Source organism: Ischnura elegans, chromosome 3 (assembly GCF_921293095.1).
Source record: "Ischnura elegans chromosome 3, ioIscEleg1.1, whole genome shotgun sequence".
NCBI classification, from domain to species: Eukaryota; Metazoa; Arthropoda; class Insecta; order Odonata; family Coenagrionidae; genus Ischnura; species Ischnura elegans.
This window is the reverse complement of record NC_060248.1, coordinates 60,427,115-60,444,661: the sequence shown is the minus strand read 5'-3', so window position 1 is coordinate 60,444,661 and position 17,547 is coordinate 60,427,115. Positions and strand designations below refer to the sequence as shown.

At 36.7% G+C, this 17,547-nt stretch overlaps 1 protein-coding gene across 2 annotated transcripts in view; it reads left to right on the top strand.

The window, feature by feature from the left end:
- LOC124155895 overlaps nucleotides 1–11,901 on the top strand; it is a 147,952-nt gene extending 136,051 nt beyond the window's left edge. For both annotated transcript variants that reach the window (XM_046530070.1, XM_046530071.1), the window contains exons 11-25: nucleotides 388–556; nucleotides 863–1,032; nucleotides 1,123–1,231; nucleotides 1,629–1,834; nucleotides 3,007–3,145; nucleotides 3,672–3,943; nucleotides 4,322–4,495; nucleotides 4,590–4,766; nucleotides 5,544–5,753; nucleotides 6,576–6,830; nucleotides 7,838–8,164; nucleotides 8,644–8,905; nucleotides 9,454–9,600; nucleotides 10,001–10,151; nucleotides 11,597–11,901. In XM_046530070.1, coding sequence (XP_046386026.1) covers nucleotides 388–556; nucleotides 863–1,032; nucleotides 1,123–1,231; nucleotides 1,629–1,834; nucleotides 3,007–3,145; nucleotides 3,672–3,943; nucleotides 4,322–4,495; nucleotides 4,590–4,766; nucleotides 5,544–5,753; nucleotides 6,576–6,830; nucleotides 7,838–8,164; nucleotides 8,644–8,905; nucleotides 9,454–9,600; nucleotides 10,001–10,151; nucleotides 11,597–11,779 — 2,951 coding nt within the window. In that variant the 3' untranslated portion in view covers nucleotides 11,780–11,901. The remainder of the gene's footprint in view (nucleotides 1–387; nucleotides 557–862; nucleotides 1,033–1,122; nucleotides 1,232–1,628; nucleotides 1,835–3,006; nucleotides 3,146–3,671; nucleotides 3,944–4,321; nucleotides 4,496–4,589; nucleotides 4,767–5,543; nucleotides 5,754–6,575; nucleotides 6,831–7,837; nucleotides 8,165–8,643; nucleotides 8,906–9,453; nucleotides 9,601–10,000; nucleotides 10,152–11,596) is intronic.
- Nucleotides 11,902–17,547: the final 5,646 nt, after the last annotated feature.

Here is a 17,547-nt window from a genome sequence, read left to right as displayed (position 1 = left end):
TTTCTAACTGAAAACGTTTCTTTGAACGCGAAATTTACAAACTAATGTGAAGCATTTTCTATTAAATTCAACCGTGATATTCAACCTAGTGTAATTATATCAGGTTTTAGACCATAAATATCTCGAAAAAGTAGATCACTTATTGATCTCTACCTAGCAAATCCATTTTATCATTATTCTATGTGAATGAGGCATGCTGTGCAACTAAGCATTGAAAATACCATCTTTCTCCCATTTGCTCAAGAGCTATGCAAGGTCCATTGTTCAAAAGCTCTCTAAGGTAAGCTCTGATTTTTCATGTTACTCACTAATCGTATCCCCTGTTCAGGAATGCTTTGATTTAGAAACTCATATAATTAATTATAAAATTTTCTATTATTTTCAAAGGGCATGGTATGGACTTGGCTGCTCAAGTAATCCAACAGGGTCGAGATCATGGTATTCCGAGCTACGTGAAGTGGAGGGAGTATTGTGATTTGCCACTTGCTAGGAGATTCCAAGATTTATCTGATACCATCCCTGTTGAAACAATATCTGCTTTGAACAAAGTGTACAGGTAAATATAGTGCTACAAAAAGGAGATTTAATGCTGGTACCTGAGTAACATGTTTACAATAAGATGAATAATTTCATTTGTTTTTTAGTTAATCTATATTTTCTCTCTCTAATGTGAAATTAGAATGCAGAAATGATGTTGTTGTGCATTAGAGAAGGGCATAGTACAGTGATAATGGCTGGGTTATATTCATAGTCAGTTTCATATCTTTTATGCTATCCTAATTTTTAACTTTATTGAAAATTTTTATATTTATTGGACTCTAACTTCCCTTTTTATCATCTATTATTTCCTTATAATCAATAGGGATGTTAATGATATTGACTTGTTCACTGGGGCTCTTGCTGAAATTCCCTCTGAGGGTGCAATGGTTGGACCAACACTGTCTTGCCTCCTTGGACGTCACTTTGTCTCCCTTCGGAAAGGAGATCGTTACTGGTATGAGAATGACTTGCCACCAAGTTCATTCACCAGGGGTAAGTTTCAAACTCATGAGGCATATACACTCACGATAGTAGGCTTAAAAATTTTCAAGTAATGATATTCATTAATATTTCAAATTACAGAGCAGCTGGCTGAAATCAGAAAGACCACCCTGGCCCGACTCATCTGTGACAATTCTGATGAAATTACTGAAGTGCAACCAAAAGCATTCTTGCATATCGATCCATTCTTGTGAGTTATTATCAATGAACTTTTTTAAGTGCAATCTTTTATTTAAATTTAAATTGTGGTGACTTAAAGTAATAAGTAGTTCTTTCATTTGCAATGGTTGAGCGTATTAGACCAACTCTTCATTACTTTGATAATTTGGTGTATTCCTTGATGTGTGTTCCTAATTAATAATGATAATTGAAAAAGCAGTTTTATTGTTATTCAATGATGCATGTTGCTGTCGTCTGATAATGCTCCATGCATACATAGTTATTGAACATTTTTATATGTGGGCTATCCTTAATAAGATATTTTTCATTAACAATGTTCACTTTGTACTCACTTTCCATGGCAATAAATAAAACACCCTAGTTCTTTTTCTTTTCAAAGAATTATTTGGCTGCTTTTACTTTCTAAGGAACTATCCCACCTCCTGCAAGAAAGGAGGTGCTCTACCCGCAATGGAGCTTAATCCAGCCTGGACTTCTCAGCAGTTTTCATTAGCAGGCCTGCCCATTCAAGCTGCTATCCATCAACCAGACAGACTTCTGACAGAATCTGTTCAGAGGGCCAAGAGGGACCTGGGGGATGTAATTCACCGTGAAATGGCTTTGTTGAAACAGAGTATGTCTCTTTTATACTTGTATTATCTGGTTCTCTCATTGGTTTGCAATGTTTGAATGAATTTCTTCATGGAAATGGATCTCCTTCTGTGAGTGATCTGAAAATAATGAGAATGTTGTTGATTGAGGGGTTGGGTAGAGGGGGTTAGAAGCCTAGGAGTAAAAGAGATTTTTCTATAAACAGAGTTAGGCACAGAAATTAGGTAAAGAAAACAAACGAAATCAACTAGACATTGAGTAGTGAATTTGATTTTCCACTCGATTTCAGCACAGAACAGAGACTCACTTGTGTCTCTTGGGGACCACATTTTTGTATATTTCTTGTATGAATTTCTGAATCTAACTCTGTTCAGAAAAAAATCACTTGTACCCCTCTGCTTCTCAACCCCTTGTATTATATTACCTTTTGTGCATATATAAATCTAAATTCTATATTATTTATTAAATCTGATATTTTACAAATTCAATTGATCTATTTAAATAGAATGAAATCTTTTTGCTGCAATGTATGAGGAACATATTACATATAAGGCCTGAATGAATTCCAGTTAATTCCACATTATGTGTTGAAATTAGGTGAAGTCTGAATGGGTAGTCTTTAAGAGCTTGTTTTGTTCACCAAGGCTGTGTGAGCCGGAGGGCTTGGAGGTTCACAATCCCTTGGAAATGCTGGGAGATATGACATTAAGTGTGTCAGGTGATGTAGTCTCTTGAATTGAGGCCTCACGTAATGTAGTTTGTTTTCATATGAACCTCCCTGTATTTTTTTGTAGCTATGGCTTTGGTGTTCAGAGCGCTGCTTTGAAATAAATTTTTCACATTCTGGTTAGATCTTTTAGGCCACCTATGGATATCAGACCCTGCAAAAATGTATTTTGCCTTTTATGCTTCATCATGATCTGGAAATTTGGGAAGTGGGACCTGGGTTGAGTTTATAACGATGCATTTAAAAATAAATTAGAAGAAGTTTAATAAATTACTGCAGTGAAAATTCATGGATTGTACCGCAACCTGATATAGCATTATTCTAAGTTTGAACTATGTATTAATGTTAACAAGTATTATCTTATTCAAAGAAGTTAAAGGAAAAGTTATAGTAGATTTTATCTGTAGTTGTATTGCATTACCATGCTGATCATCTTTATAAGCATATTCCACATTTTTCTTTCACAGAACGTAGTGCTGACCCTCAGTCACCTATAGGAACAGCATATGGCTTCAACAGACCAACTCGCCAAGCTGCAGAAATAGCTAACACCTCACTGATACTACAGTTTGCTTCCCAGAGATTTGTTTCTAGTTTTCTTCAAGGGTAAGTTACCATGCCTGATGCATCTACCATTTGTATTCAATAATAGAACTGAATCAGCTATATAACCAGGATTCAGAAGTAGTCAAAAATCTGCTACAAAGAGTATAATTTACCCAATTTTTAAGTGCTTACTCTCCTCCTTGTTGGAGTTATTATTAATTCTGACAACAAATTTTTCTGATTTTTTGTTTTAAATTTTATTGACTTTCTTCGGAATGAAGCTATAGAAGCTTCTTAAGTACCAAAGCGTTCATCTTTTTTTATCTTCATCTTCCCAGTATGCCACATTTATTCCCAAAGTGTTGGCTATCTTGTCTTGATATGTTCCCAAAATCCTTTGACAGTGCAAATGGCTTGCTTGGAAAATTATGTGTGTGAAATGTTACTGTAAAGGATGCCATATAAAAATCCTTGAAGGCTGGCATGATCAGTGCTTCAAAAAACTGAATGGCCTAACCTCACTAGTTTTATGCCTACCCTATCACAAAATGGCTATTTTTAATTTGCATATTTGTCCTCATTTCAGGCATCTGCAAGACCATGAAGAAGGGCCCAAGTCTCGTGGTGACCAGACAGAGAAAAGCTTACGAGCTCTGCTGGCTGCTGCTCTTCCTGGCATAGATATTTCAGATGCTGTGGAGATACCAAAAGTGTTTCAGTGTGATGAGCAAACAGCTCCATGTGACCACACCAGCAAATATCGCAGTGTGACAGGATGGTGTAATAATTTACGCAAGCCAGAAGTTGGAAAATCCTTGCGAGCTTTCGTTCGTCTTCTACCATCAGCCTATGAGGATGGTACGAAATTCGTGTGATTTACATATGCATAATTTGAGTTACTTACATATGTACAAGGGCCCTAAATTTTCTTTAATTAGATTTTAGCTAGGCTTTCATTATCACATATTCCTGGAGTTGTCCATTATGGTACATGTGAAAAAAATCAGATACATTGAGGAGACAGCTTGTCAGTACCTACAGATAACTCTATAAAGGAATTTTGAGAAAAAAATATAAGATATGAAGGATAATAAAAATGCATGTGCCCAAATTTTTTCATTGTATGAGCAGAAATATATTCAGAGCTCTGGTCAGGCTCGCAATAATTTTTTTCTTTTTAGTTCATGAGGAAATCATTGTTTTATTAAAGTTCTTTTATGTTGTTATTGCCTCCAGGTTTGAGTACTCCCAGAGCATTGTCCGTGACAGGTCGACAACTACCCAGTGCTCGTCTTGTTTCGGTTGGAATACATGCTGATGTCAGCCAACCTCACGTACGTTACTCCTTGATGTTCATGCAGTTTGGGCAACTCCTTGATCATGATCTGACTCACACCCCAGTCCACAAAGGTGAGTTTTTCGTTGGTCATCGTATGATTAGTGCATTTTTTGCTGCACAAAATTTGTCAATAATGAATCTAATATTTTATTTTCGTTTGCATAGGATTTGGAGATACCATCCTGGATTGCAAAGCATGTGACTCTGTGGCCACGGTACACCCGGAGTGCTTCCCCATACCAGTGCCAGATGGTGATCCTTATTTCCCGAGAGTCAATCTTACTAATGGACAGCCAACATGCATCCCCGTGATCAGATCTCTACCAGGGCAACTCACTTTAGGTAGGTATCAATTCTCTTACTACCTACCCATACCTTGTAATTTCTGTCCCTTTCATGTATATTTCACAAGAAAAACCTGTTGTTCATGCAAGTAATATCAATCCTCAAAAATATTGGTTTCATTCGGCATAATGGAGAATGATGGCAAATGAGCTCATAGGTTTCTTGAGTAATTTTTGAAAATAACATTCTTAATTTGTTACCAGAATCTTAAAATTTCACAAGATTAGCTATTAATTTGTATTTGCATAATGCATTGTAGCCATATTTTATTATTTTCACTCTATTTATGCATATTATGAATTATTTATGTATTCTGAAGCAGAAGTAAAGTGATTGAAATCAATGAAACATGACTTAAGTATTTAATATTTTTGATCCTTCACAATTGTCAGCTGGTATATGTAGGGATAGGTTGATACTGGTTTGTTTAAAATGGTATCCATTGTCTGGGTTAAATTGTGGGAAGTACAAATTAAATAACCAAACTTTAAAATGGATTAACTATGCATAACCAATAACTACATTTTCATTGATGTTACCTATTGTTCTATTATTAAGTTTACACACCATGATAAACTTCATTGCCACTTAATATTCAGAATTTTATTTGAGTGCGCATATTTTCATTGGCTTGTGTAAGCATTCAGTGACATGAATAATAAATATAAGTATGTTTGGGTTGGTAAATGAGAACTGCATAAGTAGTGTGACACTTACCTGTATATATGTATGTACCTCCTGAATTAACTTGTGTGTATTCTTTCCATTCGCCAGGTGTGCGAGAACAGCTGAACCAGGTGACAGCATATGTGGATGCTTCATTTGTTTATGGGTCAGACGTGTGCGAAGCGAGAGCCCTAAGAGAGTTCTCTGGAGGCCGAATGAACGTGACGAGGAACACTGCTCGTGGCCTGAAGCCCCTGCTACCCACCACGGCCACCCACCCGGAGTGCAAATCAGATTCTGGACTCTGCTTCAGAGCAGGTTGGTTGATTGAAATGCTTTACTCCTTAACCCTCTTAGTGCTATCCTTCTTCTTGGGTTGTTGGCGAGAAATGCGGAGGGTATTTTCATAAAATGTAGCAACTAGGGAAAAAAATACAAAGCTATTTTGCTACGTATCCGTAAGTGGTTTTTTTAATTATTGAGGTTAAACTGGTTAGTATTGTCAAAATATTTTTACATTTACTGAAATAAAATATATCAATGTAGTAAGTTAAATCAAATTAAATGATGTATGTATGTACTACGTTAGAGCTGATATATCGGCCCGCCGCACTAAAAGGGTTAAGAATATTTTTGTTTGGTAGTTAAGTAATTTTAAAGTATTTCAAGCCTATTGACTTTTGTTCTTGATTAAATTTAAATCAATTTAATTTTTAAAATATTGCACCCTATAGCATTTCCTGGTGTAATACCATAGTGACCTGTGCCTGTCCGGGATACGAGCAGGTAGTTTGACTACATAGGGTGTAATAAATATCATTTACCTTTTATAATTCAGTAACTTTGTAAATGCATAATTAAGTCCACAGTGAGATATATTGTACCCTATGTATGGGGCCAAGTGTGATTTAGAAAAAATATAAACACTATGTAAAACTTCAATTCAAGTAGACACTTTTCTTCATGATGAAGGGTGTATGCATAAGGTTTCTGCGAAGGGGTTAGGAATATTATTGGAAATGTCTCTTGTGAATGAAGAATTGTTAGAAATATTTTCTATTATTCCTTTTAAAATAGATAGGGTTCTCTCAAGAAATTTTCGGGCCCAAAAATTAATTCATTTCCTTATAACTCCTTTAGGTGATGCACGAAGCAGTGAGCAGCCTGGCCTGGCATCTTTGCACACCCTTTTCTTGAGAGAACATAACCGTCTGGTGAGTGAACTTCACAGGCTCAATCCTCACTGGGGAGATGAGGAATTGCACCGAGAGGGACGGCGCATCCTTTCGTCTGTCACGCAACATATCACGTATAATGAATTTCTTCCGAGGGCACTAGGGATGGCAGGTGCTGCCAAGTATGGCTTAGACCTCCTTCGAGATGGTTACTTCACAGGTGAGCTCCTACAATTTCCTCTATTTGTTATCTGCAGCTTATGTATTCAACTACATTCCTCACTGAATTGGAAAATTTTCATTGATATCATTGCATGATGTGGTTGCACTAACGTTTTCTATCAAAATTCACTTGGCAGGGCCCACTCAACCAGTATGACATTCTAAATTTTTGTAAAAAAAATAAACATTTTCTTCCCTGCATGTAAAATTGAAACTAAGATAATGGAGTGTGTTGTGTAGTACCATAAATAGAAAGTGGATTGACTAATTTGAAAGGGAATTGTAGTATATATGTACATATTAAGCTATGTGGAGCTTATCTGATGCTGCGTTCTTTGCATTGATGGGTCTATGATTAGCAGTATTGAATGGAAAATGCAGAATAATTAGGCTGAGAGGATGCAAACATATTGAGGGGTTAATTCAAGACATTTAAAATAATTCATTTAGCCCATATTTCATGGAATAGTAGAATTTTTTTGGTGCCAATGATGACTAAATCATGCCAGACAAAAACTTGGAGGGTTCCGGAAGCATAAAGAAAGAGCATATGTTCATTATGAAAATAATTTTCTTGGATCAGATGAATGATGGAAAAGCATAGTTATAGAAATGAAGAATATATTCTTATTTTGCTTGCAATAGTTTCCTTTGAAATGTAAGGTTATCTCTGGAATCTGTGTGCCCCTGTGGAAGTGGAAGTTAATTCCCTCGTTGCTAACCCACTGGCGGTAGGTGGAATTTAAATCATTCAGGGCATTGCTGTTCGTGATTTTCCAATATGCATTGAGCTTGGGGTCCTTATTACACTTGGTGAAATAAAGACAAATCATCAATACCCCAAGCCTTGTTCTCTTTACATTGGAGGAAGCCTGGTACATTGAAATAATTATTTAATAACCTTTGCATTTTTAGACTTCCTACCCTTAATTTTAAAAAAAATTGAATACTGACACTTATCTATGCAGCTGAAACTTAAGTTTTTCTCTAAACATTTTCCTCCAGGCTATGATCCAGACTGTGACCCTACGATTGCCAATGAATTTGCAGCTGCCGCATTTAGATTTGGGCACAGCCTTCTTAAACCTCAGTTAGAGCGTGCAGATGTCAAGTATGTGAAGCGAGAACCTGCGGTGAGGTTGAGGGATACATTTTTCAATCCTGATATCCTGTACAATGCTGGAGTTGTTGACGATTTGATCCGTGGTTTAGCTGCTACACCCATGGAAACACTTGATCAATTCATCACATCAGAGGTGACAAATCATCTGTTTGAAAATCGTAAAATGCCATACTCAGGCATGGATTTGGCTGCTATCAACATTCAAAGAGGTAAATTTTTTCAATAATCTAGTAAACTCGCATCTCGTCTCTCTCTCTAAGAAAGAATTCTCTCTAAGAATCTAAGGACTCTCTTTTTATTCCATATGCTAGAGAATCTCAATTTTTCTTTATTTTATTCTCTCTGCATATATATTTTATTCCATATGTTAGAGGATCTCAATTTTTCTTTTTTTTATTCCCTCTGCATATCTGTATTACAAATTTAAAATCTCAGATTAATTCTTATATATTTCCCTATGAAAATATTTTCAACCATATCATTCAAATAATCTCCCTAAAATAAAAAAAATTGTGTGTGTAATAGTCTTGTTTTGGCTCAGTTTCAAACCTGTATCTTGGAACTTCTTGAAGTGAAATATGAGTAGATGAAAGAATTAAAATTTTTCTGCTCCATATACAGCCTTGCAGGTACTGCAATAAGTCATCGTTAACAGATTATCCTAATTTGTATTTTTTTTATTTTATAGCTAGAGACCATGGAATTCCAGGATATAACGAATATAGAGCTTACTGTAATATGACACGAGCTCGGTCATTTGATGACTTAAGGCAAGAAATTCCCTCTAAGCTGGTAGAGAGGTTGCGCCAGCTGTATGACCATGTGGATGATATTGACCTATTTCCTGGAGGCTTGGCTGAAACTGCTCTCAAAGGTGGTGTAGTGGGACCTACATTTGCTTGTATCATTGGCAGACAGTTCAACATGCTCAGGAAATGTGATAGATTTTGGTAAGCCATCAATCACTGAATAAACTACATATTTTCTCTATAATTATTCCTCACTTGAATAGTTTTCATTTTGGTTTCGGTAAATAGTTTATGATTTGATCTTTCTACTTGTAAAAGATATAGCAATGAGATTCATAATGGCAACTGCATATTGACAGCAACAAATACTTCCTGCTCAGCATTTTCATTGATAAACAATAAACTTTATTTAAAAATAAACTTCGTAGACAATTATGAAGGTTGACTTAACCAATTTTGCAGCTTGTGGAGTAATTTTATCACTTAGATCTTTTCAATCCTGTAGAAATATTAAAAGAAGAAATGAAAATTTTAAAGGGATGAGATATTAATGCCCTATGATCCAGTCCTTCATGGCATCAAAGGAAAAAATAATTGAGGGTTGCAGAATTGTAGGATAAAGATTCCTTGAAATATTCACCATCTCTTTTTGTCATGGTGCCTAATTGTGTGCTGCTAAATTTCTTCCATGCCTTGGGAAAATTTGTGAAAATTATGACATAATGTAGAAATGAACTTCATTTACCTAGGTATGAAAATGCTGATCCCTTGGTGAGGTTCACAGAAGCCCAACTTTCAGAAATACGGAAGGCATCTCTTGCACGCATCGTGTGTGACAACTGTGACAGAGTGGAAACTATTCAGAGATCTCTTCTAGATCTTGTGGATCCATTTTTGTAAGTATATTTTTATGCACATATTGCTCAAATTTTGTTGACAAAGGGAATGCATTCATAATAGTTTTGGAAAGAGAACACTACAGAATCTCAGAACTCCCAGTTCTTGCATCTTTGTTGAATAAGATAAAGTTGAATTTTCTAAAGTTGGAGTTCTGCAAAACTTGTAAGTAATCAGTGACTGAACAATTACTTAACAGGTAGAAACCTGGAGGAACACTTTCAAACCTTTTAAAATTCAGTGAAAAACCAAACCAGTGAAAGCTGGCAACTATTGGAATGAATTTCTATTTTTTGTAAAAAGTTCAGTCAGTTGTTATATGGGGATTCATAATTTCGATATACATATGTATTTGCGTACTAAACAACTGAGTGAACAGAATTTCTGCCAAACTTACAGAAACCCTCGAATACCTTGCCAAGCCTTACCATCTATTGACCTCACTCCATGGAAACAAAGGAGATCATGTGTTATAGGCAGTCAGACCATTGAAGCAGGTGCTGCAGTGAGGACATCTCCATGCGTGATGTGCACATGTACATCAGAAGGGGTGAGTTTATTTAATTGTGATCCATTACACCCATTATGTAAGATTGTGTCCTTATAGAAAAATAGTATCAGTTTTTCTACTTTTATTCTGAAGTATTAACAAGGCAGTTTAAACCAAGTAAATTTCATGAAATAGCTACATTTGAATTCTCCATGTAATTGATATTCTAATCATCCAGTTTTGTTTGAGCTTAAGATGACTTGAGTGTTCAATTCCACTACTACATATTGTTATGTATAAATATTGATTTTCATGTTTTGTCTGCCTGCACCTGTCTGCCATCTTTATGTAATTGTGGTTGTTTTTCGTCTTGATGCTTTCTGGGATGGCTTGGATGAGTGACACTCTCTTGGGTTCCAACTAGCATGGCAGGCAGTCCTGGGTATTGTGGTTGCATATTGTGAAGATGGAGAGATTAAATCGTTACTGAAATGGAGACTGATTTATATAAAGCTGCAGACTCAGATTTATATCTTGCAGACTCAACTCATTCATAAATACAAATAATGTGATCTTTAACTAAATGGATAAGTTTTGCCAAAATATAATGTAAAGCTCAAGGCAGGTATTCCATTCATGATATGGATGATACAAAAGAGACAGTCCAATTATATGTATATATTTTGTGCTAAATGCGATGGTGGTTGGCGTAACATGGTGAAACTCCTTCATGATGCACAAAGGTTAAGAAAACAGGTAAGCTGAAACAGGTAAGGTGAAACAGCTAAGTGTTTTCTTAACCTTTGTGCATTATATATTTTGTCTTGTATTTGTCAGCATATTACCTTCCATTAAGTCAGACAGATTGCTTGTTGGTTCCATTGGATTATAGCCAATCAACTTTGTTAATTCAACGCAGATTGCAGGGAATTTTTAGGAACACTTAAATTACCACTGCACATTTAGGATTCACTCCACAAACCAAAAATTTAATGTACCAATGCCACTATCTGGAGGTGCCACAAACACAGCTAACAACACACATGTAATTACAAAAATATCAGATGGGGGATAACGCATAAAGATAAGCATACAAACACTGACTGCTACCAAATAAACGTAGTGAAACATTAATGTACTTAATAATGCGTAGACCTAGTCAAGGGTAAATCTAGGATTTTTTCTGGGAAGGCCGGGGGGGGGGGGGGGGGGGAGGAGGGGGAAAAGTGGCACAAGGGTCTGACAGGCAAACAGTCTTCTTATATTTGAGGTTAAAAATAACATACAACGAGTGCTGTATGGAATATTCATTTAAATATGAAAGTTTTAAATATGAAATTAGATAATTGAGGCTCAAAATATGCAAAACCAAGTGAACATAATTATGTCCATATAAAAAAATCTTGTCTATTTTTTAAGCGTCTTGGGGGGGCACATACCCCAGTGCCCCTCCCCTAAATCCACCTATGGCCATAGACATTTTCATTTTTCCTCTTCTATTTCAGCCGATTTGCCAGTCGCTGAGGATCAACAACTGCTTCCATTTGGCCCGCTCCTTTAGTGCTGAATCAATTCTTGCTGATGACGTTTGTAAAGTTCAGTGTGCTTATGTGTTCCGAGCCTTGCCATCATTACGTGAATCTGAGAGTAAAGACTTTGGTGTGCCTCCATTGAATAGACTTGGTTGAGCCTTAAGAAGACTCTCTACATTTAGGTGCAAAGGGCTTTGCCCAAGACTATTTTTTATCTGGTCAGTAATTTAATATTTTAGGTTTAAGACGTGTCAATAAACGATAAATTTGTATTTTAATTTTTAAAAGGCTGAGTCTGTTATTCAAAGTTTTGTCCTTGTCCAGTCTGCCTGCATTTCAGCCTAAAGACCAAGGAAATCCTTGCTCCCATGGATGAGTAAGTACATATCACCAACCCTTCACATTAAATTATCTTCTTCATTTTCTCCAAGTTTGAAATTTGTTTGAGATGCCTTCATTCATTTTTACCCAATTTCAATGTTGGCATCAAAACAGTGGGCTGAGAAAGAATCTAAGAAATAATTCTTTCATTTATTTGGATGATTGATAGGCATACACAAAGTATAAATTGTTTGAAAACTGGTAACAGTAGCAGCATTTGGTACCTCCCTGGAAATTTCTTATATGTACAGAAAGATACTCAAGAGTGCATTCCTGCCAATATCTGGGTGTGGACAATTCCTTAACTGAGAGAAAATTTAATTGCAATTACCATGAGAATCCCTTTCATGATTAATCACCAGTTTAATCAATTTGAGCTAATGCAGTTGTCCTAGCTTTGATTACACGTGTTGAAGTAGTAGAAGATTTTTCACTGCTTTATATTTTCTACAAATAAAGAATATTGATCTGTTAGTGGTGGGGAACAAATATGCTTAACGGTAGATATGCCCTTTCAAATGATGATGCCTTTCTCAAAACTTTCTTTGCTGCTTACAATTACTATTTACTTACCATGGACTGAAGTTTGATATTGTCTCCAACTTGCGGCCTGCTTTGACATTTAGCAATCAACTTTTTAAAATAATTATTAACTTTTTAAACTTCCAATTCATTTATAAAGTACTGCAAGCAAAAATGCTAGTATTGTAGTAAATAATTGTCTATGAATTTTTATACTCCCCCAAATTTTAAATTCCCCCAAAATTTTTCTCAATGGTACAATTTGCACACTGCATTGTTCCTGTGGGTGGGCCAAACAATCATTAAAAAAGCATAGTGGTTCAATAAGTAGCATAAGTAAGAATTATTTCATGGAAGAAACTGCTACATGTAGCCTGCATTGGAGCAGAGGAGGAATATTTGGATGTACATACTTGTCTGGGTATCTCATTCCCCCGGGTAAGTATCTTGAGTCGGTATATTGGTGTGATTTTGGTGTTACTTTCTGGTGTATTGTAGTATAGTTTTTGTAACGAAAGAACAACAGCATTGTTAAAAGGGCCTCTATCAAGTTGAGGGTTCTTATATAAAAATTTTCAATGTTAGATAGGATGTTATATATTTTATTTTAATAATTTGCCGGTAAATTAGTATGAAAGACAAGTGTTTGTGCCTGGGCAGAATTTTACCAAAGTTATAGCTGCAGAACAAGTGAGGTTTACATTTATGCATCAATCTGAGAACAAATGTAAATTCCCTTCAAAACTATCTAGGAAACTGGTTAAATCAGAAAATTAAAGAAGACAGGGAAATATTTATTAAGGTTCTGCCTTTTGGGTGAAAAAAAGTAACTACTAATTATCTAACCTTTGCAAGGTGAGTATTGGCTGTAGATGTGGGTATTTTATTAAATGATAAAGGAAGTACCTTTAGAATTGTAGGCATTAGAAAGAGCATCAGCTGTAATTCCCTAGAAGGGGTGGGAGGGTGACCCAGCAATGTATGTGGGAAGAGTTTTCAGCCACCCATTTGAGTCCCAGTTCAGTGGGAGGAAAAGTCGTCTCTTTATCAACTCCACTCGACCCTTGAACCAATTGTAGCAATTATATTCCAAGATGTCAACCTTCCTTAAATGTTTGCACTGTGTTTAAAGATGTTAACAATCATTAATGGCTCAGAATGAGTGTAAAAAATGCCACCAATATGGAGGGCCTGCGATTTTGAAAAAAAATGCTTGTAATCTTTAACACAAAAGGTGTGAAGTAAGAATATATAAATACTAGCAGGCCACCCGGCATTGCTCGGGATGGATAGTATCCAGGGAATTGGGAATCTTGGAACTTGGATTTCATGGTCATACAGCAGGATTTTTAGTTTAGGAAACGAAGCAGATGATGGTATACATTCGTACCATGTAACAATGGAAAAAAAAAGATTTCCATATACTGTGCATGGGATAAACTTATACCCTGCTCCACAACATTGATTGTTACATGTGTCCACACGTGTGTAAACCAAAATTGTCATGTAATTGTATACCCCATGAAAAAAGTTTGCACCGAGAGGATTAATAGGGAAGTGTAGAATCCTTTGAGTTATGTTTTCCCTTTGATCATGCCAAGAGGTGTGCCTACCCAGCAGGATGCCCAACCACTGAAGTTGTATGACCTCACCTTGGTATGACGTGACGTAACAATCGGTAATGAGAAACCTGAGAAAATGACACTACCGAAAGTAGCACTATGGGATTTGGTAGCATGAGATGCACCTATGTAGTAACTCAAATCCGTACAGCAGCATGGAAATACATCGCGGATATTCAAACGGACGCCCTCTTTTATAATATGTAAATTTTAAAAACTGTACTTTTCAAAACTTATAAATTTTTAAAACTTTTAATAAAAATTACAATGAGAAATCATGTTTTACCAAATTATAAAAGAACAATAAAATTTTTAAATCTTTTCATACACGATACTCACAAATATAGAAAAATCGTATGAACTTTACTTCCACCATTCACATAAAAAAATTCTTGAGTTAGACTTGAGTTCCAAAAGTCACTTCCAAAATAGTACCCATAATTATAGCGCCGAATATAATACCCAATTTTCCCTAAAAAGGTGCCGGAACGCCGTTCCGGCCGAAATTAAGAACTATTTGTCATTTATATTAACAATTGAATGATTTGGTTTGAACCAAGAAAGCTCTCAACTACTTCAAGTTACACTGAAGTAGTTGAGAGCTATACACACTCCCTACTCTCGAGGAGGTCTTTCCCACCCCAGCTTGCCCTGTGCATTATAACAATTGAAAGCCGAAGTATTATTTCAAGTTGCAATATAAAAAGAAATCGAGGAGTATGTAATGCATGAATACGTAATGTTTACGATTTTGATGTAATATTATTCAAAGGCTGCCCCCATGCGGAGAAATGAGAAGAAATCAAACGCCTTAAGTTCAGGGAAAAAAATTTTCCTTGCCAAAAGTAAAGTTTTGGGAATGGAACCATTTAAAGAAAGGTGCATTGCAGCCAGTGGCGCCGACGCCATGGGGCCTGAGGGGACACGAGCCCCCTCAAATTCGTTATGGGTGTGAGGAAAAACTGTCAGGCTTGTCGATTTTCCCCGAAGTGTCGATATCGAGTTTCAGCGATTGTCGACCCCAGATATCGAGTTTCGAGTCATCAAGGTTCTAATGTTGATCATATGACTCTTCTAAAATGCTTAAAAAACTTAAAGCTCACTACTTATAAAATTTCCCGGGGCGAGATCCCCGGTTTGTCCCCGGCCCCCCCAATATTTTTTGTAAGTCGGCATCCCTGATTGCAGCCTTTCGTGGGAGGGAAAATAATAGAGAGGTTTCCTATTATTTTTTTATTGCCTAAATTGAAAGATTATTACTCCTGGAGGACGTATTTCACGCTTTTAAATTTTTAAATGACGATATCTATTTTTCGCGATTAAATGAAAAGTGAAAATTTTCAAGCGCTCGAAAACGCGACGGCTAAGTATGAGTGCTGGGTAAACTCCGTGTGACGTCGTTCTGGTTCCCGCTGCCGCAAGTGAGGTGACCTTGGGGCGAGGCTTTGAGCTCTGATACGACGCAGGATGCTAGCAGGTAGCAGAGTACCCTGCTAGCTGGTGGCGCTTGGCTTAAATAAGGATTATTAATACCTTATCGAACGAAGAAAACTTTCCGACCTTAGCCAGTTTTAATGGGTGATTAGTAAGACATGTTTCCCTGAGCTCTGTGCCTCATGCATCCATTGGTAATCTCAGACGATGTAAAAATCCTATCTACTCATATAGAAACTAGGTCCCTGTGACGTCACGTGGAGTGGCATCGAATGGGCGCCAATCTGGCCTTTTTCAAATGCGGTTAAAATTGACCATTCGTCTAAACTGGGATTTGTAAAACCAAATAATTTGTATATTATGAATACACTTATGGTGGGTAACGAATCGCAATCAATGCCTTTCGTTTTCTTTGATGAAGGAAACTACCCCTGTAAACACAAATAGCTACTGAAGCGCTGCAGCAGCGCTACACCGTAGCGCTGCAGACGGTGCCCACGCGCTGCTGACGCGCGACAGCAACCTTCAAATTTCCGTTTTTTGAATGCCACACGCGCTGCTAGAGCGCCACTGTAGCGCTGCAGAACAGCTGCGGCAGCGTTAACGGAGGAGCATCACGAGCGCTGCTGAATAGCTGCAGCAGCGGTGCTACGGCGCCCGAATTTCGCTTTAATTGCGTACTGAATCAAGCTTATCCTTGCCAATGACTACCCGGTGGCCTATCCTCAAAAGCAATTCCATCATTCATGTGCAGGTCTGAATTATCATCGCTGCTATGCTCGTAGATATGTCTACTTGTCCGGGCACTAGTCAGCCTGGATGGTGAATGAAGAAATAGCTATTGGGCATACGCTATGAAAGAGTACTGAAATAAATTATTAGGTCTTGATTGAATTACGCAGTTCAATCAAGACCTAATACTTTATTTCAGTACTCCTTCATAGCTTATGCCCAACAGCTATTTCTTCATTCACCATCCAGGCTGACTAGTGCCCGGACAAGTAGACATATCTACGAGCATAGCAGCGATGATAATTCAGACCTGCACATGAATGATGGAATTGCTTTTGGGGATTTACACTGAAAGCATACCATCAATGAAAAGGTCCGGAATAACCTGCATAACTATGGCCACATAGTAAACCAAAACGAAATTACCTTGACAAGAAGTTTGGCACACAGGGTAGAATTCTATGACGGTCATAACCTAGAAAGTAAAATTTCCATAGACTTCCACTCTAGGCTTACCATCAGTACTTCACTCAACCAAAACAGCATTAGTTCTCAAATCTCGAATCAAAAAAAGAATGCAAAATTAAGAACTGGTAACCACTCCATACAAAGCGTACAACAATCTTCAGAATAAAGCATACCTTAAACACAGATACTTACTCACCATTCGCTATATAGCATTATCCTTACAGCAGCATGAGTTTATGGTAGAAGAATAAAATCGCAAAAATTCAAAATATGCTTTAAAAAAATTTATTTTCAGTGCATCTTTTAATTTGCATCCCAAAATGTTACAGAACAAAGAGACAGTATGCAAGGCCAGATTTAAATAGCAATTAATGGCAATGGAAGTTTCTCTGCCCTCTCCTCAGAATATAAATTTGAAAATTAGAGAATAAACAAAATTCATCTGAAGTAATTAATGCATGATATGTCAGCAGAAGCAATGCAACGAAAAATCATCAAAAGCAAAGGCAACAAACATAGTACTCAATATAGAATGAGAATGCACCACAATTCCTAGTTACAGAACAAAATGACAGTACCCAAGGGCAGAATTGCATGGCATATAATAGCAGTGGAAGTTTTTATGCTCTTTCTTCGAAATACAAAACTGAAAATTAGAGAATAAACAGTGGTCGTTTAAAGTAATTATGCTAGACACATCAGATGAAGCAAGAGCAATTCAATGTAAAATAAAAGCATATATTCATAATAATGCAACAGTATACA